This window comes from Calonectris borealis, chromosome 3, assembly GCF_964195595.1.
Source record: "Calonectris borealis chromosome 3, bCalBor7.hap1.2, whole genome shotgun sequence".
Classification (NCBI taxonomy): domain Eukaryota; kingdom Metazoa; phylum Chordata; class Aves; order Procellariiformes; family Procellariidae; genus Calonectris; species Calonectris borealis.
This window is the reverse complement of record NC_134314.1, coordinates 24,963,164-24,990,980: the sequence shown is the minus strand read 5'-3', so window position 1 is coordinate 24,990,980 and position 27,817 is coordinate 24,963,164. Positions and strand designations below refer to the sequence as shown.

Below are 27,817 nucleotides of genomic sequence, written 5' to 3'. Positions count from 1 at the left end.
AGCACATAAATAGGGATAACTTTTGGACTTTTGACTACTTTTGTATTCAGGTACAACTATATGTTGTCCCTAATGATGACCAGGCCTTACTATAAGAGAGCATAATTTTCTTAGGGAAAAAAAAGATTTGTGAAAAACGTTCTGAGTATTGTGTACTGGATACTTTTTTTTCCCGTTAGGATTTTTTTCTGATGCAACATACGTTACATAGCTACACAAGTCCGTAATACGCTGGATGAGCAATTGACTGATGGGTCGGGCTCAAAGAGTTGTAGTAAATGCGGTTACATCAGGCTGGCGGCCAGTCACGAGTAGGGTTCCTCAGGGCTCAGTTTTAGGGCCAGCGCTCTTCAGTGTTTTTATAAATGATCTGGACACAGGAATTGAATGTACATTAAGTAAGTTTACTGATAATACTAAACTAGGAGGAGCTGGGGACTCCCTCGAGGGTAGAAAGGCATTACAGAGAGATCTGGATAAAGTAGAGAGCTGGGCAATCACCAAACGTATGAAATTTAACAAGAGCAAATGCAGGATTCTCTACGTAGGATGGGATAATCCTTGTTATACGTACAAATTGGGGGACGAGAGGCTGGAGACCAGCCCTGCGGAAAGAGGTCTGGGGGTTTGGGTTGATGGCAAGTTGAATATGAGTCAACAGTGTGCCCTGGCAGCCGGAAGTGCCAACCATGTCCTGGGGTGCATCAAGCACAGCATAGCTAGCTGGTCAAGGGAGGTGATTGTCCCACTCGACACTGCACTGCTGCGGCCCCACCTTGAGTACTGTGTGCAGTTTTGGGCGCCTCAGTATAAGGAGGACATCAAACTGTTGGAGTACGTCCAGAGGAGGATGACCAAGACGGTCAAAGGTCTCGAGGGCAAGACTTACAAGGAGCAGCTGAGGTCACTTGGTTTGTTCAGCTTGGAGAAGAAAAGGCTTAGGGGTGACCTCATCACAGTCTACAACTTCCTCAAGGAGGGCAGCGGAGGGGGAGGTGATGATCTCCTCTTTCTGGTGACCAGTGACAGGACATGAGGAAATGGAATGAAGCTGCATCAGGGGAAGTTCAGATTGAACATTAGGGAAAGATTCTTCACTGAGAGGGTGATCGGTCACTGGAACAGGCTCCCCAGGGAAGTGGTCATGGCACCAAGCCTGTCAGAGTTCAAGGAGCATCTGGATGACGTTCTTAGTCATATGATTTAGTTTTAGGTAGTCCTGCGAGGAGCAGGGAGTTGGACTTGATGATCCTTATGGGTCCCTTCTAACTTGAGATACTCTACGATTCTATGATTCCATTTCAGTGCATATTAGCATACCATATGCTAACACAGGGAATATAAGGATTTTGTTTGTTTGGATACTGCAGGTTTCACCATGAGTACTGACACAGAGATCAAAACAAGAAAGAAAAAGATGTCCAGACATCAGAATATTGTTAAAGACAGAGTCTTAAACTTCATTTTAAAGTATTATCTAACTGAAATTATCATCCCAATTAGTTTGCAAAAACGTTATCTCAGTGTGGACCTAAATTAGAGCTACCAGAATGCACTAGGATTATGTCCCTGTGTAGTGTGCAGGTTTCTTTCGGAATAATAATCTATTTGTCATGAGGAATAATTTTGAGCCTAGTCTACCTCTTATGTGGAGTCAGTAGGTAGTGAAAGTTCATTTGGGCACAAGGAATGTGAACGGCAGCACGTTTAATACTTTTGTAATTATTGTGACCTCAATTAGTACTTCTGTCTAACCATACAAATATCTAACAAAATTGTGAATTTTTTTTCAAAGAAAGAAAGTGCTTAAAAGAAGAAAAAATTTAAAAATCTTCAGCCTTCAAGCATCTTTGTAAAATAAGTAAAAAATATCCATTTGTTTAGGTGTTTGATCTAGATGCTAATATTACACTAAATACTTCATTTGACAAAAAGGTGCAAAGGACAGTACGAAAGACAGTGCCTGGAGCTAGGCTGCAGTGGCTACTATTGTACTGGCCTTCCTGTATTCCTCTATTACCCAAGTGAAGGCAATAATCTGTGTCTAGTTTCACCTTCTCATGGAGTCAACAGTGAGGAGCAAAATTTTTCAGCATCATTCAGCCTTCTATTTCTAAGAGCAGAAATGAAAAGGGCTGAAAATTAATGGAGAGAAGGGCAGAAGAACGTAAAAGTGACTATTACTGGGTCCAGTTAAAGATCCATCTTGCTCGATATTGTCTTCCTCACAGGGACAAAAATGCAGAATCCTAGGGCAGAGTGTGAGGACCAGATAAGTGTATTTGATATTTCTTCTGAGCACTTCTCCAGTTTGCAACTCAGGACATTCCTGAACACCTGAAAGGTGGTTTTTTTAATGTGCTTAGTGAGTTTCTGCACTGATTTGTTTGTTTCCCTCTTGCACCCATGTAAACTTAACATTCACAACATTCTTCATTTTGGGGAACTCATTGGAATATCTGTTTCAGACTGAAGTGCCATTGAGAGGGGTGGTGGCATATACAGACAAGGTGAACAGCAAGTCACCAGAACTAGACAGCATTCACCCAGGAGCCCTGAATACAAAGATGAGATGAGCTGAACAATTAAAGTTGTGTGTAACTGTAACTGTTCTTTTAAAACTGTCTTGATACCTGTGAACTTCAGGAACCAGATCTTTTAAGATTTTCATGCAGACGTAAGGAACTGCATACTGGATGCCCACTATGAAAACTATAACAAAGTGTAGCACTAGTGGAAGCATGGATAAATATGATACACTGAGGAAGTGTCAATATGGCTTTTGTAAAGAAATCCTATCTCAGAAACCTATTGGAATTCTTTGATGGTGCCAGAAAGCATAGAAATATGTTGGGTGTAGTTTACTTGGGTTTTCAAAATGCAAGTTTTGTATTTTGCACCTCACCCTGCAAAGGGCTATTAAAAAGCTAAGCATCATTTTAATACAAGGCAGGACATTACATGAATAAAAACTTAATTAACAGACAATAAAAGTCTCACAGTGGAATTTTGGGTATTCTACAGAGATCTTTGTTATGTTCAAAACTGTTCAGCATGTTCAGAAATGATCTTAAAAAGGAGAAAATTAGACTAATAATACTAAGTTATTCAGGATATTAAAAACAAGGGATGACTGAAGAATTGCTGAAGATTCTTACAAGACTGGATGTTTGGGCAACAAAGTTGCAGGTAGATTAAATAAATGCAATGTGAATCATATAAGAAAAAGAATTCCACCCTGATATATAAAATGATGCATTTTGAACTTACACTGATCACTGAGCTGCTAAAGTTCTGGTAACCTTTGTCAAGAAATATGAATGAAAACTAACACATGCGTAGAAGATTTTTGTGAACATGATTAGAGGCATGAAACATAATGTAGGGGAGAAGATTAAAATAGGTTGTATATTTAGTTTACCATATCCTTTTTTCCGTCCTGTTTTGTTTTCTTATTATAAATGCAAAGGAGAGAATAACCAATACCAGAGAAGAATGGGAACTGTTTAAGCAGTTTTCATAAAATTATCATGTTACTTTTTACAATAACAAAAGATTGTTTGCTTTCATTGCATTCAGCAGGAAGTTTCAGAATTTTAACTGGGTAATTTTTGCTGTTTTTTTTTTCTCATTAAAGACTTAATATATTAATTATAAGCTTATATTTATTTGCCAGCTTTTTTTTAAAAAAATAATCATCAGAAGCCTGAGGTTCAGGGACATCTTCCCAAATGCAGTGAAAGCAAACAGCCATATTAGTTGTAAGATGGAGCATTTTAATTTTATAAAAGGAAATGCGTTGCCTGAAGTTGCAGAAGTTTGGATGACTGTCTATGACCTTAACAGTATGACCACTATATTTCTGAGGAAATTAATGTGAAACATAGGCTCCTGTGACATATAGTCCGGTTTAAGAACTAAATTTACTGAATTTTAGACAGATGCACATACATATTCCATTAACAGAATTCTAGAGCTTTGTGTACAAATTGAACTGCAATGAAATTAAACAAGAACTTGGAGTTTACTCTGATACAAAATTGAGAATTCTGATCACGTATGATTTTTAAAGTACAGCAGACAGTCAATTAATTTATTCCGGCTTTATATCAGTATTATTAAAAGAAGTATTCTGTCTCCTATCTCTAAATGTTTCAGTTACAAAACAATATTACTGGTAAGCATACTGGTTTTGGTAGACGGAGAAGAAACCTTTCCTTGCTTTCTTTGGAGGTTTATGAAGCTTTTCTGGCAAGTTTAGAAAATTGTATAGCTTTACTATATCACATTATAAATTTCATTAAAAGTGCTATACTGTGGGAATTTAATGATAGTATAATAATCTCCCTTTTGCAATAAAGTTATTTGCTTTTGTTAAGATGAAGGCTTTGCTACCCAGATTAAAAATCGGATGGAAAACCTTTTCATTACTTAAAGAAACTAACTCTGCTGTCTGATATAACATTAGCAAATTACAAATCAGTAAGCAAAATCACTATCAAATAAATAAAAAAGATCAATTAATTGATTTTGTCAATTCATTGACAAGTAAATATTTTGTCAAGTATTTTTTCTACTTTGGGGAAAATAGAACCCTTTTATACTTTGCTGTATGACTTGCCATCACAGATACAGCTGCCAGAATGAAACTTTGCATGAATGTGATATTCATAATGTAAATTACCTCACTCTTGAGCTAATGAAGCTTTAATGTTGCTAGACAAATGCGCCTTCCCAGAGTACTTAGAAACTTTCCAGAAATAGCAGCAAGTGACTGAGTAACCCTATGAACATTTTACATTGACACATTTTGCATTTCAAATCATGACTAATGCTTGGAAGGGTAACAAAAAAGTAAAATCTAATTGATTCGAGCCATAAGGAAAGGGGCTAGAGGGATAACTGCTGACTGGAAGATTTTTGATACTTTGAATATTGATGAAACTCATTGGATAGTATATAAAACAAACCTCCCTATTTGAAACCTACCTAATTATATATGAAGAATAGTATAACATACCATTATTGAAGTATTTTTAAAATTCTCTCTGAAAATTTGGAGAATGTCCTACCTTTTACTAACATAAATATGCTAATAAATATTAAAATAAAATAAAAACCCCCAAAAAGTAGCTTTTAATTAAGTACTTTCAGTAAGAATGCAGAATTTCCAATAATAAATTATCTTGATTTATAATTTCAGTGACAGTGCAAAGATTGCAAAAAAACCACCAACCCAAAAAACACCCCCCCCAACCCCTCAAAAACAGACAAGTGAACTAGAAATAAATTCATATAATCATATAATACCAGGTTGGAAGGGACCTCAAGGATCATGTGGTCCAACCTTTCTTGGCAAAAGCATAGTCTAGACAAGATGGCCCAACATCCTGTCCAGCTGAATCTTAAAAATGTCCAATGTTGGGGAATCCACCACTTCCCTGGGGAGATTATTCCAATGGCTGATTGTTCTTACTGTGAAAAATTGTCCTCTTGTGTCCAAGCGGAATCTCCCCACGAGTAACTTGTACCCATTACCCCTCGTCTTTTCCATGTGACTCCTTGTAAAAAGGGAGCCTCCATCTTCTTTGTAGCCACCCTTTAAACACTGGAACATAGTGATAAGGTCTCATGTAAGCCTTCTTTTCTCAAGGCTGAACAAACCCAGTTCTCTCAGCCTTTCCTCATATGGCAGGCTTCCCAGTCCTTTGATGATCTTTGTGGCCCTTCTCTGGACCCTCTCCAGCCTGTCCACATCTTTTTTGTATAGCAGGGACCAAAACTGAACACAAGTGTAGCATGACCAGCGCTGAGTAGAGTGGGATAATGACTTCATCATCTCTGCTGGTGATACCGTTGTTGATGCAACCCAGCATCCTGTTGGCTTTCTTTGCCGCAGCAGCACAACTGTTCACTCATATTGAGCTTGTTGTCCACCAGGACCCGCACGTCCCTTTCCACAGAGCTGCTCCCCAGCCGGGTAGATCCCAGCCTGTGCTGCACTCCTGGATTATGTTTTCCCAGGTGCAAGACCTTACATTTGTCTTTGTTGAAACTTCATAAGGTTCTTGTTAGCCCACTCTTCCAGCCTATCCAGGTCTTCCTGCAGGGTGGCTCTCCCTTCCAAAGTGTCCACTTCCCCACTCTGTTGGTATCATAGGCAAAATTCATCAGGGTACGCTTGATCCCATCATCCAGATCACTTATGAAGATATTAAACAGCGTTGGGCCTAATACCAATCCCTGGGGGACCCCACTTGTGACAGGTTGCCAGTTTGAAAAGGAGCTATTTACCACCACCCTCTGGGAGCGGCCTGTCAGCCAGTTCCTACCCACCACACAGACCACTTGTCTAGATGCATGTTTCTCTAGGAGGAGGCAGTGGGAAACCGTACCGAAAGCCTTGGAGAAATCCAGGTAGACAATGTCCACGGCTTGCCCCACATCAACCGAGCAGGTTACTTTATTGTAGAAGGCGATCAGGTTTGTCAAGCACGATTTGCCCTTGGTGAATCCATGCTGGCTTTTCCAATCACATGCTTCATTTGACTTGTGATAGCCCTCAGGAGGATTTGTTCCATAAGTTTCCCAGGGACTGAAGTAAGACTGATGGGCCTATAATTTCCTGGATCCTTTTTTAAGACCTTCTTGTAGATGGGGGTGACATTAGCCTTCTTCCAGTCTTCTGGGATGTCCCCCGATCTCCATGACTTCTCAAAGATTATGGAGAGCAGCCTTGCAATGACATCAGTCAGCTCTCTTATGTCAGGGCCCATCGATTTGTAGGGGTCAAGCTCCTGTAATATTTCACATACCAACTCTTCCTTCACTGATGGTGGGTCTATGTGTGTATCAACCTGGATTTTTGCTCCTAAGGCCTGGGGCCCAGCAGTGCTGGTAAAGACATGTATGAAGAAATTGTTGAGAACCTCTTCTTTTCAGCTTTGTTGGTGACTAATTCACCTCTCCTGTTTATTAAGGGGCAATATTTTCCTTCTAAGTTTGAGGTGAGCAAGAACTTACTGGGAATAAAGATTGTTTTAAGGGTAGCAATTCTTGTACGAGTTATTTTAAGTTTTCTGTCTCCAGCAAGGGTTTGCAACCCACAGTTGTCATACTGCTCTGCTAAGAAAACTGCAATTGCTGGCTGAGAGCAATTTATTCCTAATTAGTTGCCCTCACAAACATAACTGTCAAAATAATTGAACTATTGAATTATTGATCTTGAGTCCATTCATTATGAGTACAAATAAAGTATTTAAACCATCCTACCGGTATCTGTCTGTTTTCCTCATTCTGCTGCAGGGTAAATCAATGTATAATCTCTGAAATTATGGAAAGGTACTGAAAAACTGTTAAGTACTTTAGTGATGCCCTCTGTGACTGTCTATTTCAGTAAATTAAATAGAAACAGAGAACCTTCCCAGACACGAGAACTCATGTGTTTGTGCAGTTAAATTGTTGAAATGGTCTCTAACATACTTCTTGAACTTGCCAACTAGCATTCCCCCAAATAATTATCAAGCATGATCAGGAGTTAGTGTGGGCAAGCAACAATTCATAATAGGAAATTTGAATAATATCTCCATGTTTGAGAGGCTAAAGGATGTATTTAATAGTATGGTTGTAGGCCATTTCATGCTACCTGGCTTCACTGCCAGGGACTGGTCCTGACAATGCTTAATGTATTAGCAAGCCTGCAAGCCCTGTTTTCTACTGTCAGAGTGGATAGATAGCAGTGAAAGCAATCATCTGGCTTTTAGCCAACATATCCAGATAGAGTAGGTCACTTGCCTGAAAGCACCATAAATCTAGAGAGTTTTCTGTGTGAAGAGGAGAGAACAATGTGAAGGCCCTGTCAGTCTCCAAGCAGTCATTAGTTCTGACAGTTAAACAAACAAATACTTTCTGATTTCTGAATGTGCTTTTGTTTTCAGGGAATCGTGAGAGAAGAACTATAGAGACTACTAAATACTTGCTGTTACTGATACTGATGTGTCTGTGAAGATGATTTTACATGACCAATGCTAACTGGTCTGTAAAATAAAATGGCTTGGCTGGGGAACTTGTTCATTCTGTCATCATTACCTAACAAAGTATAAAGTTTATTTACACTTTGAAGGAATGTCCCATATATTTCCCCTTTTCCAAATGTTTAATAATTTACAGTTTTCTTTAATTACAAGAACAGTTTCTTATCTCCAGACGCACTAAATATGTGTCCCATATTGGCAAGACAGCTTAAGGGCATTCACTTTGAAAATATTGTTGTAGTACATAGGGGCATAGTTTGTTGCTCTCAGAAGTTGAACTAATAAGCCCTATGGGAAAAGAAGGGAAAATCTCAGAACATATGCATTTTTTATACTTGCTGTGAAAGATTAACATCTTATGAAAGTAAAGAATATTGGGTTCGCAGGCAAATAAATTTAGACCAGTATAGATATCTGTGTAATAGCATAAACTTTGTTGACAGGAAAATTGATGTGTGCAAGGTTCAGATGCTGCAGTTTGCAAGAGTATCTGATATAACCAGAAACTGTCTTGAAAAGCATCTGATGTGAAAAATGCCAGTCAAATTTTCATCTACAGAAAGAGCAGATTTGAGCTGTTTGATTTAAGAACAACTAGTAATGGATGACTGCACACATAGACATCTTTTATAAACTGGAGAAATCTGATGTGGTTTAGTGATTGATACAGACATTGACTCTGCTGTTGATTTTAAAGTTATTTGTTCTTGTAAATCAACTATCATCTCGTTAGTCTCCTTCTCTGTGTCCATTCCTGTCTATATTATCTGTTTCTTTGACACATTGAGATAAACTAAGGAATTGTGCTTATTAAAACTGTAACAAATTTCAAAATGAGGGCTTGATTTAAGTTTAGTATTTTTGTACTGCTTTACTTCATAGGACAACAATAATAATTTAAAAGTAAAGTAGTGAACTATCTTAGAAAAAAATCTTTGGATAAAAAATTAAACAGTTGAACATGTAAAACAGCTTTTGCCAAATAGCAAATATCAAATAATGAAATTATTGAAATGAAATCATGAAATATTATTGATGATGTCCAACTATTATTTAGCCTGAGGGCAAGAAATTTCTTGGATCTTCATAATGCAGTTTTCTTTGAGACAATTTGTAGTTTTCCACCCAGATTCTCCACTAAATGTCTTTCTGAAGCCCAGTCATATAGTTGATCTGAAGTATATTACATCTGTTATGAATTTTATCTGATACCAGACACAACAAAGCAAGGAAAAAGACGTGTAAAAGCTTCTTTAGTTGTTATCTTCAATAATACACCAATGGATCTGTAGATATGCAATCTTTTATATGTATAATATTCTTGATTCAACACATAGGTTGAATTTCTGACAGTTAAAAAAAATAACAGCATTCCTTTGCCTACCAGCTGACTTGCATATTCCTTTTCAGATTTCAGACTGAAGTTAATTATGATACTTTGGAAGTCAGAGATGGACCAGCAAACTCATCACCATTAATTGGAGAATACCATGGAACACAAGCACCCCAGTTCCTTATCAGTACTGGAAATTACATGTATCTGCTGTTCACTACGGACAACAGTCGTTCCAGCATTGGTTTCCTAATTCATTATGAGAGTAAGTCTGATATTTCTCTGATAGGTTTTCATTTAATTTTGAAAATAACATTCAATTGGAAAAGGAGCAAACAAATGTGAACAAACTTCAGTAATTATATTTGTATAAGAACAAATTATGTTTACTGTATGCTGTACTGACAGATAACTCTGAAACTATTAATTCATTTTGGAAATCTTTTCTTCATGAGTTCTTGTATGTTATTCAGAATGTTTGTGGACCTAGGTATTTAACCAAATGAAGAGTAATTTCAGAAACTGGCCCTTATGGGTAAAGATATATTGTCCTTTTTTGTTTGTTCCCCCCCCCCTTCTCTCTCACTTTCTTTTTCTCTCTCTCTTTTTCTCCTTCTCTGCTTTTAATACACTTTTGCAGTACTGAGCAGAATTAGGCCTTATCCACGATGATTCCAAAATGCAAATAAATGAATATTAATATCTCCCCGTGAACTATAGAATCATTATAATAGCATTTGCTTTTAAATTAGATACATAAAATGACATATATTAAATTGTCTGAAGTCATACTGATCTTTATATGATGTATAGCCATTCACTTAAGTACTGAATAAAGAGAGCTGCTGTGTTTAGCGCAGTTGTGCTAAACAAATAACATTGTTTTTATCAATTGTTCTTATCTGGAAACTAACCTGATTGCAGTAAATTTGCTGTCATATTGCATCTGGAATGAGTGCCTAAACATATTTCATAGCTACATCATAACTTGGAAATTCTGCATAGCTTCTTTTAGCTTTGGCTCAGACATGGTGGTAATGGCTGAACACACAATAGAATGGTAAACTTCAAGGCTGCTAAATCATGTAAAGACAAGGAACAGTAGGTAGGTTTCTGCATGAGTTATGTGCAGATGCTGATTTTCCCTGATTGTACTGGATCTAAATGTTGCTGTTACATTTTGTAATACAGTCCTTAAATATTTATAATTTTGTGTTTTATTTTAAGCTCCCTGTCAGGTAGATGTCTTTTGTTCTCTTAAAAATGAAAACAATTAGTAATAAAATATCTGCGCTACACATTCTTAAAGAGGAAGGTCTAATTATGAAATTATTTAGAACAATATTCGTATATTCACTTTTTATCTTTGTTGAAAAATTTAATATGTCACACACACATGACATTAGTTTTTCAGTGCTATTTCTCTAGGTAGTCTGATAAAATTTCAGAATTAGATTTGATTAGTGCACTCTAAACCTTGAAATTGGATTAGATCTTTAACAAGTAAAGATAACAAAAGGCTAGTAAATGTGATCTTCATCTTCTTTTACATATAGTTCCCATGCATAGAATAAAAGAAAAAGTCTTTCATATAAAAAACCTAATATATTTCCAATTTTAAAAGTCATAACACAAGCTAAAAATTTTGTTTCACCGGCTTTTTCTGAGCAGATTGACTCTCTGAGTAAAGCATCTTTCTCTTTCTGTCGAAGTAACATTTAAAAGGGTGTCTGGTAATATTTGTTGCTTAGAAATGGGTAAGAAGATGAAATGAAATTAAGAAAAAGGGTAAACGATTTTAAGTTCTGAGTTTAAGGAGTGAGATTGTTTATTTTTTTGTGAATTATATTTCCCATTAAATAGTTATCTGAAAATTGAATTTCAATAGGTATTAATGAAAAGCTTAACATGCTTTCTTAGTTACAGACAGGGACTGCTGTTTCTCTTATGCTTTTATGTCATTGTGAATGATATTCAGCTAGCAGATTAAACATTTAAATTTAAGTGTCATCATAGAAGTGTCTAGAGCCTGAAGCTTATATTTTGGGCAATGGACATCTGGTCAATGCAATCAATAGACTCCATGGAGCAATTCAGTAAATTCTGAATTAGAATCCAGGGGCGATATTCGACTGCATAAGCATAGAGAGTTAGAGTCATTTTAGGTACTATGCCACCTAGTTGCCAAGTACTGCACTAGAGATTTGGATCTTGCACAAGTCCTTTGCCATGTCTACGAGTTCCATGGAGACATCCTGGTTATGATAGGACAGCACTAGAAATGTATAATCAGACAACAAAGGAGTACTGAGGGAGCTAACAGATGTTATGCAGGATCCCTCTCGATCGTCTACCAAAGGTCTTGGGAGTCTGGGGAGGTCCCTGCTGACTGGAAGCTAGCCAATGTTATTCCAGTCTATAAAAAGGGCGTGAGGGAAGACCCAGGGAACTACAGACCTGTTAGTCTAACCTCAGTTCCTGGAAAAATTATGGAGAAGATTATACTGGGTACTATTGAAAGGCATTTAAAGAATAATGCAATCCCTCAGGCACAGTCAACATGAGTTCACAAAGGGAAAGTCCTCTTTAACTGATTTGACATCCTTCTATGATAAGGTCACCTGCCCAGTGGATGAAGGGAAGGTGGTGGATATAGGTTTTCCGGATTTTAGTACGGCTTTTGATACTGTCCCTCACAGCATCCTTCTGGATAAGTTGTCCAACTGTGGGATGAGCAGGTTCACGGTGAGCTAGGTGAAGAACTGGCTGAAGGGCAGAGCTTAATGGGTTGAAGTGAATGGGGCTACATCTGACTGGCGAATGGTCACCAGCGGTGTTTCTCAGGGTTTAATCTAGGGCCAGTCGTGTTCGATATATTTATCAACGAACTGGATGCAGGAGTTGAATGCACCATTAGCAAGTTTGCTAATGATAGCAAACTGGGAGGTGCTGTTGACTCCCTTGAGGGACAAGAAGCCTTGCAGAGGGATCTGGATAGATTGGAGCATTGGGCAATCGTTAATGGGATGAAATTTAACAAGTCAAAATGCTGGATTCTGCACCTAGGACGGAGTAACGCTGGGCACAAGTATAAACGGGGAGAGGAGTGGCTGGAGAGCAGCCCTGCAGAAAGGGATCCGGGGGTGCTGATCGACAGCAAGCTCAATAGGAGTCAGCAGTGTGCCCTCGCAGTCAAGAGGGCAAACTGCATCCCGGGGTGCATTATACATAGTATATCCAGCCGATCAAAAGGGGATTATCCCACTGTATTCAGCATTGGTACGGCATCACCTGGAGTACTGTGTGCAGTTCTGGGCCCCACAATTTAAGAAGGATGCAAAGGTCCTTGAATGCGTCCAGAGTAGGGCAACAAAGCTGGTGAAAGGGCTGGAAGGCATGTCCTATGAGGAGGGGCTAAGGACTCTGGGTTTGTCTGGTTTGGAGAAAAGGAGGCCCTCTACAGCTTCCTGAGGAGGGGACGTGGAGAGGGAGGTGCTGATCTCTTCTCCCTTGGGATCCAGTGACAGGACACGTGGGAACAGTTCAAAGCTGTGCCGGGGGAGGTTTAGGCTAGACATTAGGAAACATTTCTTTACCGAGAGGGTGGTCAAACACTGGAACAGGCTTCCTAGAGAGGTGCTTGATGCCCCAAGCCTGTCAATGTTTAAGAGGCATTTGGCCAATGCCCTTAATACCATGCTTTAACTTGGTCAGCCCTGAATTGGTCAGGCAGTTGGACTAGATGATCATTCTAGGTCCCTTCCAACTGAAATAGTGTATTCTATTCTGTCTATTCTAAAATTCTTCTCCCTGTAACTTTGCTGAATAAATTGTTCCCTAGTTTGCCCTGACTGGGATGATCAGATCTCTCTGGACTATGAAAGGAGCTTAAAGAATAAACAAGCCTATAGACACATCAGTGGAAGCATCTTAAACTGAAATTGAATCTAGCCCTGAATGTCCACACTGTAGAAAAAACTGCAATATAAACAGAGACTTTTTACCTGTCACCAACTGGAATGGGTATGTCCATATTCACAGCATAAGTTGTACAGAGAAAGCTTACTAAACACTTCATACCTACAGTGCATTTGCTCCACAAGGCTCCTTAAGTCAGTCACAGCTTCACTGTTTATATTGGTTTCCTCTCACACTAGTTTTCTCACAGAACAAAAATTTTCTCCATGTTGCATTGCGTTGTACATGTTCATGTAATGCAACTGGAATTTGTTGCAGAGTCTCTTCTCGTGCTAGTCAGCATTGGGAGCTCCTGAAGCATTTCTGTAGTGGGTATCAGACATATGTCCTTCCTTGATCCTTACCTCTGTATTGACAAATGTGCACATGCGAGAGGGAAGGTAGTTACAATAACCAGTAACATGGAAGTACTAAGCAGATTAAGTCAGTGTTTTCAGAGAACAAAACCAGGTGGAAAGACTCTACGGAGATGCTGAGTAGTCTATCAGGAACAGGGGAGACCAAAATTATATTTTGATTGCCCTTGCAGGCTTAACTATAGAAGTTGCTAATGTTAAAGATATCACAACAGAACTTCTGTTTGTTTCACATTTCTTCCACTTGTAGAAGAAAAGGCAGTCAAATTTTAAGAAAAGTTTCTGAATATTTTCTTTGGAAATTCAAATAACTATCTTATTTGGAAGTGTCCTAAAATCTTCCAATTGTAGTCATAACTTTGAAGATAAATCACTGAACTGTGAAGCAGAAGGATCTTAATATTGCTTAAAATAAAAAGCTCAGTATAAGCTATACCGAGTTGCTACTGAGATGGCAGTAATATTCTATTAAACTAAAATATGCCTGTAATACAGCTTTAATAAAAATGTGACATCTTAAAGGTATTTCAGATGTGAAGGCAATTTGTTAATTCCCTGCCTTAAATGTCTGTAATTCAGCTTTTTGATGACACTTCTAACATAGCTAATGCAAGACAGTGTAGGTCAACTCATGCATCTAAGCAAAAAAAAAAATAAAGTGCCCATAATATTCTTTAAGTAAAACTACTGATGAAATACACAATGTTATCAAGAATCATTTGTCTATACTATATCCTTTTGACCACCTTGCCTCATGCCTCACTTACATCTCCCTGATCTCTTAACATCCCTAGTTATGTGTTTTGGGGTTTTTTTTTTTTGCAGCTTCTCATTCTGTCATGTAGATTGTGCAATGTTAGTCTTTTCCTGAAACCAAAACAGATAGAAATACTTTTATCCACAGATTCCATTAATGTAAAGCCACTGGAAAAAGTTTTTGGAATGTTGGGGAAGAACTTTTTGTTTCAGCAGTCGATTTTACTCTGACTAGTAAGAAGAACCAATAGAGAGCCTGAATAAGAAAGGTGATTTTTGTGAAAGTGCCCATGAAATAGCAGAGTTTATGATTCTTAAGAAATGAAAGAATGAGACAACACAATTGTGATCAAGTCGATGGATTTCAGAAATCTAAACTTCACCAAACTTGGGAAATTGGTAGGTGAATGTTCTTAGGAATTAATTCTGAAAGTAATTTATGAAGACCCAATAACAAACTGTATTTTTTGGAGAGAAGGAAAATATACTATCAGTTTCTGTAGCTATTAAAAAATCCCTTTTAATGATGTGTAAACCAAAAGTTAATCATGTATATGTTGGATATAGTCAAACATTGTTATAGGTGGCCATCAAAGAATAACACAGATCTCTCAGGATAAAATCAGAAAATCCAAAGTACATACTTGTTACAGAAGCAAGAGAAAGACAGACAGTAATAAAAAATATCTACAAATACATTCAAAATAAGAGGAAAAAAAAAATCACTACTTAATAAAAATTTCAGCAAACATCAGATGTCACAGGGAAAACTAAACATTCTGTTTCTGTTTTGCAACATTTACAGAAAAGCTTAATTTTGACCATGTACTTAACACAATTAAGTGAACTTTTACAAGGTAAGAATACAGCATATGGGAAGAGGGTACTACATGATATTGAGATAATTAAATATATTTTATTCATCAGGGACTGTTGAAATTCCCTGTGCTGTACTTAAAGGCAAAGCAGAAGCAGTCTTCACTCCACTGGAAATTATGTCTGAAAATTCAAAACTGTAGGGAAGTTTCAAACAATTGCAGAACGGCACACACCTTTCAAAGAAAGGAGGGACAAAAAAATTAATAAAATAAAAAGATGAGGACCAGAAGGATCAAGGACATAAGTTTTATCTTCACTCTTTAAAGGTACTAGTTTCAATCTGATAAACAAGGTGATAAGGAACAAATGGTTCGTGTTTGATAAGAACAGATTATGTCAAGCCAATCTAATTTATTTCTTGACAGGTTAACTGGTTTTGTAGATTTGGGAATGGAAAGGGAAGGAAACAGCTCTGTGTTGACATTTATAAGGCTTTTAGAAGTCTTCCAGAGAAAATATAGAGATTTGGTCAAGATGAAATTATTATAGGTGCAACAAGCACTTCAGCGAGCACTGGAAAAAGTTGCCCAGAGAGGCTGTGGAATCTCCATCCTTGGAGATACTAAAAATGTATCCAGACATGGTCCTGTGCAACCAGCTCTAGGTGACCCTGCTTGAGCAGGGGGGTTGGACCAGATGACCTCCAGAGGTTCCTTCCAACCTCAACCGTTCTGTGATTCTGTGATGCTATGTACAATTTTGAAAACTTTTATGCAAGAGGCAGCCAGCAATTAATAGTTCACTGTCTAACTCAAATTTGTAGGGATCCTACTGTGATCTGGCCTAGATCCAAAACTATCTGATATTTTTATTAACAATTTTGATGATAATATAAGAAGAACACTTACAAATTCTGAGGATGATTCCAACCTACAATTATAGCAAGCACTATGGTGGAGAGGGTTAGAAATCAAAACAAGCTAGATGAACTGAAGAAATGGTCTGAAACAAAAAAAAAATGTAAAATTCTGTAAAGAAACATGCTACAGATAAATGGAGAAGGAGAAATTACATGCACAAATACAAAATAGAAATAAAATAGAAAAGGATATGGTTTTTACACAGAACATAAATAATCTAGAGAAAAATGTAGTAATAATGCAAAAAGTTGAATCTTCTGGCTGTTGTAATTAATCAATAAAAAAAAAAGAATTACAGAAAAGACAATTTTTGTTTACAGGACTATTTTATCTAGGACTTGGAAAATAACTATTTCACTTTGTTTGATGACCAAAGAGAATATTGTGCCCAGTTTGGGACCTGATTTAAAACAAGTAAGATGTTGTTAACATGGAAAACGACACATATGGAGTAATTGAAAGGTCTGTACTTGTTTAGTCTAGAAAAGGGATGACTTGGCAGGCAAGAGGGAAGGCATGGTAGCCTAGTAGCTAAGAATTGCAGCTAGTCCTGGGGTTCAGTCTAGAACTCTGCTAAAATGCCAGTGCTCCCTGTCAACAATGAGCAGGACAGAGGTGACATGCTAGTTCTGCCATTCGAAATGACTTCTGTAGCTTGTTAACAAAAATAATATGCACCTAAGTGCTCTCCTAAATTTGACTGTGTTATGCTCTGTCACTTGGAAATATCCCTCCAGATATTCTTTACAGAAAATTTTTTTCAACTTTTATATGGAAGAGGAATGAAAAAAGCTCTTGTAATAATAGCACAACCCTCCTCTTTCCTTTCATCCTCTACCATCCCTTGCACTATCTTCACTCTCCCACTTCTCTCTTCCCTTTTTCAAGCCTCTCTGCTTCCCTACCTCCTTTATAATATCATTAATATGTTTCTCTAACACGAATTTTTTAAATTTGTTGACTGTATCACAGTTTTTAGTGATGTAACTCTCAGCTACACTCTGAAGAGCTGCTGGAAGAACACCGAGACTAAGTGTGTAAGCAGGCTTGCAGTTCTTTGAGGCTAATTTACCCTTGTAAAATTACAGGGAAACACTTCTGGCCACTTGAGCTATATCTGATCCAGTAAGTTAGAAATTCTCCAGTCTTGGCTTCAGTCTTGCAGTCATTCATACAGTTTAAGCACAATCCCATGTATGATTTTAACCCATGCCAGCTAGCATCTTCCCATACAGTACCTGGACATAGTTCTAGGAATAACTTCAGCCAGAGACTGTTCTCAAAAGGCAACAGTCTTATTTAAGGTGGGCAATATTTTATCTGTATGAATGTTAGCTGAGTCATGCTTTGAAATTGGTGTCAGAGTATGGGTCCTCTCCTAATTTCATTGTGTTGCCTCTGATTCTGATTCTTGGAACCGCATTCTGACAAGCAAACACCTATTCTATTTCTTATAAAAAAATATTCATTTTTCAAAGCAAAGATAATTTACACTATTCTCCCTTAATTGTTAGAATAATCCTACCTATATGATCAGTGTCCTGGTTTCGGCTGGGATAGGGTTAAATTTCTTCCTAGTGCTGTGTTTTGGATTTAGTACGAGGAGAATGTTGATAACACACTGATGTTTTCAGTTGTTGCTAAGTGCCCTCCTAGTCCAAGGACAGCTCCCGTGCCTACTGACTGAGCTAGGTACACAAGATGGGAGGGAACATAATCAGGACAGCCAGCCCAGCTGGCTAATGGGGTATTCCATACCATGTGACGTCATGCTCAGTATATGAAGGGTAGGCGTGATCCAGGAAGTACCGATCGCTACTTGGTTATCGGTCAGCGCGGGTGGTGAGCAATTGCATTGTGCATCACTAATTTTGTATATTTTATCATTATCATTATTATTTTCCTTTTTTTCCCCTGTTCTATTAAACTGTCTTTATCTCAACCCACGAGTTTTTTCTCACTCTTACCCTTCCGATTCTCTCCCCGTCCCGCTGGGGGTGGGGGGAGTGAGTGAGCGGCTGCGTGGTATTTGGCTGCCTGCCAGGTTAAACCTCGACAGTCCTTTTTGGCGCCCAACGTGGGGCTCGAAGGGTTGAGATAACGACACATCTGACCCGAACGGGTTAAAACAAATTTGTTGTAAGCATTCATTATATCAATTTAGTACTCGATGTTCACAATGTTGATTTATTTGCTCTCAGAGTTTTTGGATCTGTTCTTGCAGTTGTGGTATATAGCACCTTACTGGCTGTCTATACTGCTGATTATCAGTTTGTATGTGGGGTTGGTCATCTCTGGGAAATGGATTAAGGTCATTGCTTTGCTATACTGTGTGACCTGGCTTTATGTTATGATAAAATTATTGGTCACGAGCCTGTACTCAGCACTGCCATCATTCCTGTTCTTCAGGAGCTATCTTTTGGAAACTATTAATAATTACACTTTTTACGTCTTCACCTCAGAGGATGAATTTAGGGGGGAGACAGGATGGGACACTTTCTCCCACTTGTTCACCTTCCCCTCCATATCTTCAGAAACTCCTTTTTCTTCTATCCTCTTCATGAAGACGTCTACAATATTCCCTGAGAATTTTGAATATCCTTGGGATGTTCAAACGAGCATGTTCATATTGCTATGTCTCCTGAATGTGGTTCAGGCCTTGTTTAGAGTTAAACAACTATTCAGGAATACTGTCCAGAGATCAACCCCAGCAACAGATACAGTGACTACTCAAACCCCCACGACAGGCACTGTAGCTCCTTCAACCCGCACGGCAACCACTGTGGCTACTCAAACCCCTGCGACAGGCACCGTGGCTACTTCAACCCCCACAACAACCACTATGGCTACTCAGACCCCGGCAACAGTCACTACAGTTACCCCAACCCCCGCAACAGGCACTGCAGCTACCCAAACCCTCGCGACGGGTACTACAGCTGAACCAGAGGACCAACCGTCGCTGGTATCCGTCGCCCCTGTACAGAAGAAGAAATCTTTGAAGCGGAAGTCAGGTCGTGTAGAAAAGGATGATGGAAAACCAGGGCCATCACGAGGAGGGGAGGAGGAAGAGGAAGAACTCATAAACGAGACGGAAACCACCCGATCCTTATCCCTGAATGAGTTGCGAGATATGCGGAAAGATTTCGGCCGTCGTCCAGGCGAGCATATTGTTACCTGGCTGCTCCGATGCTGGGATAATGGGGCCAGTAGCCTGGAATTAGAGGGGAAGGAGGCCAAACAACTGGGATCCCTTGCTAGGGAAGCAGGTATTGACAAAGCAATTGGAAAAGGGACACAGGTCCTCAGCCTCTGGAGGCGACTGCTGTCAGGCGTAAAGGAAAGGTATCCCTTCAAGGAAGATGTTATATATCGCCTAGGCAAATGGACCACTATGGAGAGAGGTATCCAGTACCTGAGAGAACTAGGCGTGCTGGAGGTGGTTTATAGTGACCTGGATGACCCCCTAACACCCAAAGATCCAGATGACGTCCAGTGCACGCGACCCATGTGGCGGAAGTTGGTACGGAGCGCACCAGCATCGTATGCCAGTTCGTTGGCAGTACTGTGCTGGAAAGAGGAAGAAGCACCAACGGTGGATGAGGTGGTTAGCAGACTTCGGGACTTCGAAGAAACTATCTCCTCCTCCCTTGTCTCGGCTGTAGAGAAACTATCCCGAGAGGTCCAGCAACTCAAAGAGGATATGTCTTATTCTCCACCTGTACGGACCAGTATCTCAGCCATTAGGAGTCAGCGTTTTTCTCCTCAAGAGAGAGGATATAGAAAGTACACACCACGGGGCACCCTGTGGTTTTACCTGCGTGACCACGGAGAGGACATGAGGCAGTGGGATGGAAAACCTACCTTCATCCTAGAGGCACGTGTACGTGAGTTGCAAGGAAAAACAATCACACAAGGGGGTTCTCCCAGGAAAAATGCTGCTCCAGTTTTCAGGAAAAACCTGTCTCACGACGGTCCAGTTTCCAGTGAACAGTTCCCCAGACAGAGTAGAAGGGCTGATCTTACTTTGGACTGTAATTGCAATGAAGGAATTCTTGACTCACGTTTGCAAGAAGTGAGAGATGGATACTATGACCAGAACTAGAGGGGCCCTGCCTCCAGCCAGGTGGAGGAAAGGGACAACCGGGTTTACTGGACTGTGTGGATTCGATGGCCTGGCACATCAGACCCACAGGAGTATAAGGCTCTCGTAGACACTGGTGCACAGTGTACCCTGATGCCATCAAGCTATAAAGGGGCAGAACCCATTTGTATTTCTGGAGTGACAGGGGGATCCCAAGAGTTAACTGTATTGGAGGCCGAAGTGAGCCTGACCGGGAATGAGTGGCAGAAGCACCCCATTGTGACTGGCCCAGAGGCTCCGTGCATCCTTGGCATAGACTACCTCAGGAGAGGGTATTTTAAGGACCCAAAAGGGTACCGGTGGGCTTTTGGTATAGCTGCCCTGGAGACGGAGGAAATTAAACAGCTGTCCACCTTGCCCGGTCTCTCACAGGATCCTTCTGTTGTGGGGTTGCTGAGGGTTGAAGAACAACAGGTGCCGATCGCTACCACAACAGTGCACCGGCGGCAATACCGCACCAACCGAGACTCTCTGATCCCCATCCATGAGCTGATTCGTCGACTGGAGAGCCAAGGAGTGATCAGCAAGACTCGCTCACCCTTCAACAGTCCCATATGGCCAGTGCGAAAGTCTAATGGAGAGTGGAGACTAACAGTAGACTACCGTGGCCTGAACGAAGTCACGCCGCCACTGAGTGCTGCCGTGCCGGACATGCTAGAACTTCAATACGAACTGGAGTCAAAGGCAGCCAAGTGGTACGCCACAATTGACATTGCTAATGCCTTCTTCTCCATCCCTTTGGCGGCAGAGTGCAGGCCACAGTTTGCTTTCACTTGGAGGGGCGTCCAGTACACCTGGAACCGACTGCCCCAGGGGTGGAAACACAGCCCTACCATTTGCCATGGACTGATCCACACCGCACTGGAACAGGGTGAGGCTCCAGAACACCTGCAGTACATTGACGACATCATCGTATGGGGCAACACAGCAGAAGAAGTTTTTGAGAAAGGGAAGAAAATAATTCAAATCCTTCTGAAATCTGGTTTTGCCATAAAACAAAGTAAGGTCAAGGGACCTGCACAGGAGATCCAGTTTTTAGGAATAAAATGGCAAGATGGACGTCGTCAGATCCCAACAGATGTGATCAATAAAATAACAGCCATGTCTCCACCAACTAACAAAAAGGAAACGCAAGCTTTCTTAGGCGTTGTGGGTTTTTGGAGAATGCATATTCCAAATTACAGTCAGATCGTAAGCCCTCTCTATCAAGTGACCAGGAAGAAGAACGACTTCAAATGGGGCCCTGAGCAACGACAAGCCTTTGAACAAATTAAACAGGAGATAGTTCATGCAGTAGCCCTTGGGCCAGTCCGGGCAGGACAAGATGTAAAGAATGTGCTCTACACCGCAGCCGGGGAGAATGGTCCTACCTGGAGCCTCTGGCAGAAAGCACCAGGGGAGACTCGAGGTCGACCCTTAGGGTTCTGGAGTCGGGGATACAGAGGATCCGAGGCCCGCTACACTCCAACTGAGAAGGAGATATTGGCAGCATATGAAGGGGTTCAAGCTGCTTCGGAAGTGGTTGGCACTGAAGCACAGCTCCTCCTGGCACCCCGACTGCCGGTGCTGGGCTGGATGTTCAAAGGGAGCGTCCCCTCTACACATCATGCAACCGATGCTACGTGGAGTAAGTGGGTCGCACTGATCACACAACGGGCCCGAATAGGAAACCCCAGTCGCCCAGGAATCTTGGAGGTGATCACGAACTGGCCAGAAGGCAAAGATTTTGACATATCCCCAGAGGAGGAGGTGACACGTGCTGAAGAAGCCCCACTGTATAATAAACTACCAGAAAACGAGAAGCAATATGCCCTGTTCACTGATGGGTCCTGTCGCCTTGTGGGAAAACATCGGAGATGGAAAGCTGCTGTATGGAGTCCCATACGCCAAGTTGCAGAAACTGCTGAAGGAGAAGGTGAATCGAGCCAGTTTGCAGAGGTGAAAGCCATCCAGCTGGCCTTGGACATTGCTGAACGAGAAAAATGGCCAGTACTCTATCTCTATACTGACTCATGGATGGTGACAAATGCCCTGTGGGGGTGGTTGCAGCAATGGAAGCAGAACAACTGGCAGCGCAGAGGTAAACCCATCTGGGCTGCCGCGTTGTGGCAAGATATTGCTGCCCGGGTAGAGAACCTGACTGTAAAAGTACGTCACGTAGATGCTCACGTACCCAAGAGTCGGGCTACTGAGGAACATCAAAATAACGAGCAGGTGGACCAGGCTGCAAAGATTGAAGTGGCTCAGGTGGATTTGGACTGGCAACATAAGGGTGAACTATTTATAGCTCGGTGGGCCCATGACGCGTCAGGCCATCAAGGAAGAGATGCAACATATAGATGGGCTCGTGATCGAGGGGTGGACTTGACCATGGACGCTATTGCACAGGTTATCCACGAATGTGAAACGTGCGCTGCAATCAAACAAGCCAAGCGAGTAAAGCCTCTTTGGTATGGGGGACGATGGTTGAAATATAAATATGGGGAGGCCTGGCAGATTGATTATATCACGCTCCCACAAACCCGACACGGTAAGCGCTATGTGCTCACCATGGTGGAAGCAACCACCGGATGGCTGGAAACATATCCTGTGCCCCATGCCACTGCCCGGAACACCATCCTGGGCCTTGAAAAGCAAGTCCTGTGGCGACATGGCACCCCAGAAAGAATTGAGTCAGACAACGGGACTCACTTCCGAAACGCCCTCATAGACACCTGGGCCAAAGAGCATGGCATTGAGTGGGTCTATCACATCCCCTACCATGCACCAGCCTCCGGGAAAATCGAACGATACAATGGACTGCTAAAGACTACACTGAGAGCAATGGGTGGTGGGACATTCAAACATTGGGACACACATTTAGCAAAGGCCACCTGGTTAGTCAATACCAGGGGATCTGCCAATCGAGCTGGCCCTGCCCAATCAAGACTCTTACGTACTGTAGATGGAGATAAAGTCCCCGTCGTGCATATGAGAAATATGCTGGGGAAGACAGTCTGGATTACTCCTGCCTCTGGCAAGGGAAAACCCATCCGTGGGATTGCTTTTGCTCAAGGACCTGGGTACACTTGGTGGGTGATGCGAAAGGATGGGGAGGTCCGGTGTGTACCTCAAGGGGATTTGATTTTGGGTGAAAATAGCCAGTGAACTGAATTTTGATGTCAACTGTTACATGATATTGTATGTCATTATTTCTATGATATAGCAGTGGTATAGCAGTGAAAATCACCCAGATTAGTGAAGAATGAACTAACTCCGATGAAACCGAGCGAAGTGCAACGATGATAGAACTGGACGAGCGCAGCAGTACCGAAATGAGAACTGGCTTCAGGATGCAACGGCCCAACACCGCACACCATCTCTTCGGCCCTGAAAGACTGTTATAACAGATGGAGCCCAAAGTCATGGACTAAATGAACTCAGTGGACATTTTAGAGGGATAGTCCATAGACCGAGGGAATGATATCTGTGCGTGCATATATATATATGTGTGTATATATAAAGAAAGATAGTGGTGGTTAATTGAAATGTATTAAAAAAGATGTGAGACCTAAGCACGACGTAAATGGTATGGAATAAGGGGTGGATACTGTCCTGGTTTCGGCTGGGATAGGGTTAAATTTCTTCCTAGTGCTGTGTTTTGGATTTAGTACGAGGAGAATGTTGATAACACACTGATGTTTTCAGTTGTTGCTAAGTGCCCTCCTAGTCCAAGGACAGCTCCCGTGCCTACTGACTGAGCTAGGTACACAAGATGGGAGGGAACATAATCAGGACAGCCAGCCCAGCTGGCTAATGGGGTATTCCATACCATGTGACGTCATGCTCAGTATATGAAGGGTAGGCGTGATCCAGGAAGTACCGATCGCTACTTGGTTATCGGTCAGCGCGGGTGGTGAGCAATTGCATTGTGCATCACTAATTTTGTATATTTTATCATTATCATTATTATTTTCCTTTTTTTCCCCTGTTCTATTAAACTGTCTTTATCTCAACCCACGAGTTTTTTCTCACTCTTACCCTTCCGATTCTCTCCCCGTCCCGCTGGGGGTGGGGGGAGTGAGTGAGCGGCTGCGTGGTATTTGGCTGCCTGCCAGGTTAAACCTCGACATCAGCTATTTTATTAGGCAATATTCGTCTCTTACTGTTCAAAAAATTGCTTTTGTCATCTGCCTTATTGATGTTCTGGATGATTCTATACTAATGGGAAAGAATAACACTCTAGCTTCCACAATGCTGAAACACTTCCATTGTTCATAACATTTTTGAGATTCATTGAATAACACAACAACTGCTCCATAGCTAACATGAATGGGTAACATAGTGGTTATGGTACGCAGCCATGTTTTGCTTTCTGTTTTTCTTACCAGACTTATTTTCTTCATCCATTTTGTGCAATGAGCATTCTTTAGACAACCTCTTACACTTCAATATTTCATTTTTCTAATGATTTTAACTATTTGATCTGTGAAGGGAAAAATATAGGTGTGTAACATATATGAATATGTAGTATATTAAACTGTATAGCTGTTGTATGCTTCAAGCATTACAGCAACAAATCAATTTCCTCTTTAGAGATCTAATGGGATCTAATGATTAAACTAGTTACTAAAAATCACTTATAATTCTAAGTGTTTGAAAAATATGCATTTTAGTAATCAATGAAACTAACAACAATAGGTTGATAAATGTTTGATGAAATGTCAGTATTGACAGAGTGAAGTTGTTGAAGATGACTGTCCATATTTTTCAATTATTCAGTGATGCATAAAATCTTTTGTTTGTGTGTTTGCTGTTTACTTTGGATTGTGTGTTATGTTCCTTTGAAAAGAGAATGATTAAATTGTAAGATAGAATTATCTGCTTATCTAATTCTCACTGCTACATGAAGTGAAGTGGATGGAGCATTTTTCAAGGAAGCTACTGAGCATGCTCTTCTTGAGAAATATTGCATTATGTAGGGTGGGAGAGAAAAGACATTGTTTTCACCCAGACTTTAATCTTATATTTACTGAGCCAATTGTTATGAATAATATTAAAACATTGCTTTCCAACCATGAGCCCAAAATTTATCACTGTGGTGCCAGAATTTCTCATATATAGTTTAATATTGTCTTTTTGTAGTCAGGCCTCTCAGTACTACCCATTATTAAGCTTGTCTTATGTTGTCTTCTATTAAGAAAAAAAAAAAACAAATCTTTGTCCAAAGAAGCAAAGAAAAATTATTTCTTTGCAGCTATGTTTATGATTGTTAAACCTTACACACTGAATATTTTCTCCTGAGAATGAAGCTCTATGGCCTGGGCTGACTTCTTTATTTATTGGAAGTTGATAGAGTTGCTACAGCTTTTGGTCTCTGCAAAAATCTGAAAGAATGTAGTAATCTAGAGTTATCATTTCAAAAAGAAACTGATGAGTTTACCTGTTATATGTGACTCAGAATCCCAAAGCAGTTGATGTGTTGAGGCAAGGGTAGAAGGGTGCCCTAAGAGTAAGGAATTTTAAAAGTGCTACTGTGGACCTCCATATACTCTAACAAACCTCAAAACACGAAGTATACTCTGTGTGAAAAAAATTGATGTGTATCAAAGTTAAAATTTCATACATATTAATATTTATTTAGGGCACATACAGTGCAGAATATTATAGACTTAAAAGGGTTCTTTCAGTCTATATTAAGCAATTTAAGCCAGGTGAAGGGAATCTAAAAATGTACTGTGTCAGCTAACATGGTACATTTGCATAAGAGCATGCAGGCAAGTCTAGAAGAAACGTATTCATCTAGAATTTAAGTATGGCAGGGATACCTCATGAAAACTAGATCATAAGCTTTCAAATCTGAATTCTAACTGAGATATAAGAATAGCTGGAGGGAACAAGGAATATTTCTCTGTGCAAGCTAGAGTCATTTTTTATGATATTTTTGTTTGTAGTCCTGCTTTCCAACCCCTCATATCTATAATTCTAAAACCTTTACTTTATGCCCTGATAAATCATTTTTTCCTTAGTTTTGAACTGCTTCTACTTTGTTCCTAAGGTTATGTGGTAGTCCTGGATAAATACAGCATGGTAAAACCAGTAAACTGAGAGTACAACTTCCACAGAAACAGTTATAGATACACAGGCAGCTGAGAGGACCAGCACCTTCAGGATGTGTTTAGAGGGCTAAGGAGCTAAGAAAGGCATAACATCCTGCTATAGAGAGTTTTGTGCTGTCAGAAGTTGGCTCTGAGGAAGGAAATTCTTTGGCAAAAAGTAGACTGGAAAGAGTCATGCTAGAAATTCAGGTCACCTGTGAGGAAGCACATAAAATCTTTAAAGACCTCAGGAGAACTAATCTTGCTCAAGGCTCTCACAGCATCTATGAGTGATGAAATCACCCATATGAAATCATGCCAACTTACAGCATTCTTACAGCACCAAAATACTGAAATTAACGTGAAAATTAATGAGAAAATACTTAAGTTAATGCAATGGGTGCCAGAGCTTTGAGGTGGATATGCCTAGATTTTATCCCAAAAACCAATAAGGAATTTTAAACTCAAAAGTCCAGTGTTATTTAAACAGACACACAACAAAGAATTTTTCAAAATAAAGTAGATCAAAATAATTGCCTGAGAACAAACATTAAAGTGTTTATAAATGGTTCCCCCCCTCTGCCCCGTACACTTCCTATCCCTTTGTGGGCAGTTTTTTAACAAGTGAGTGGCTTTTTGAGTTGTAGAAAACTCTATACACGCTCCTCTGGGTCTCTCTGTTACCTCTGAGGCTTGACTGTGTTTGCTACCTGCTGTTTTCAGCCAGCTGCTTCTTCTTTTTTTTCCTTTTACTGCAGGCTTCATGCTGGCTGTGTCTTTCATACTCTCAGTTGTCTCTTTATGCGCCACAGCCAGCATTCTCAAGGTTTTCCTATGGCCATGCTCAGCTTCTCACAGAAGAAGGAATAATGTCCCCATCCACTGAAGAGGTTCTATCTAACTCAGTCATTCTTGTTTCCAGGCACATGACACAGTATATCAGGTGTAGGCGTCAAGGTTTTGGTTATGGGGGGTGCTGCAGGGGTATCCTTTGTGAAGAGAGGCCACAGTCTGCCCCGTGCCGGACACAGACGGTTCGAGCTGGCTCCAACAGACCCAGCTGCAGGGCGCAGCTGAGCCCATCAGCCAAGTTGGTGGCACGTCTGTGATAACATACTTAAGAAAGGGCAAAATGCCGCATAAGTGAGTGAGGAGAAGAAAGCGTGAGTAACAATCCTATAAATGCCAAGGTCAGAGAAGAAGGAGGTAGGTGCTCCAAGCAGATATTCCCCTGCAGCCCATGGAAGAGACCACATTGGAGCAGATATCCACACTGCAGCCCGTGGCAGGCCCCGTGTCAGAACAGGTGGATATTCCCTGAAGGAAGCTGTAGCCTGTGCAGGCCCATGCAGGAGCAGGTTTATCCTGAAGGACTGCAGCCTGTGGGAAGGACTGACGCTAGAG

General features: G+C 40.5%; 1 protein-coding gene across 1 annotated transcript in view; it reads left to right on the top strand.

The window, feature by feature from the left end:
• Positions 1 to 27,817, top strand: part of CSMD1 (CUB and Sushi multiple domains 1) — a 1,311,413-nt gene that overhangs the window by 973,146 nt on the left and 310,450 nt on the right. The window contains exon 17 of the mRNA XM_075145187.1: positions 9,444 to 9,631. Coding sequence (XP_075001288.1) covers positions 9,444 to 9,631 — 188 coding nt within the window. The remainder of the gene's footprint in view (positions 1 to 9,443; positions 9,632 to 27,817) is intronic.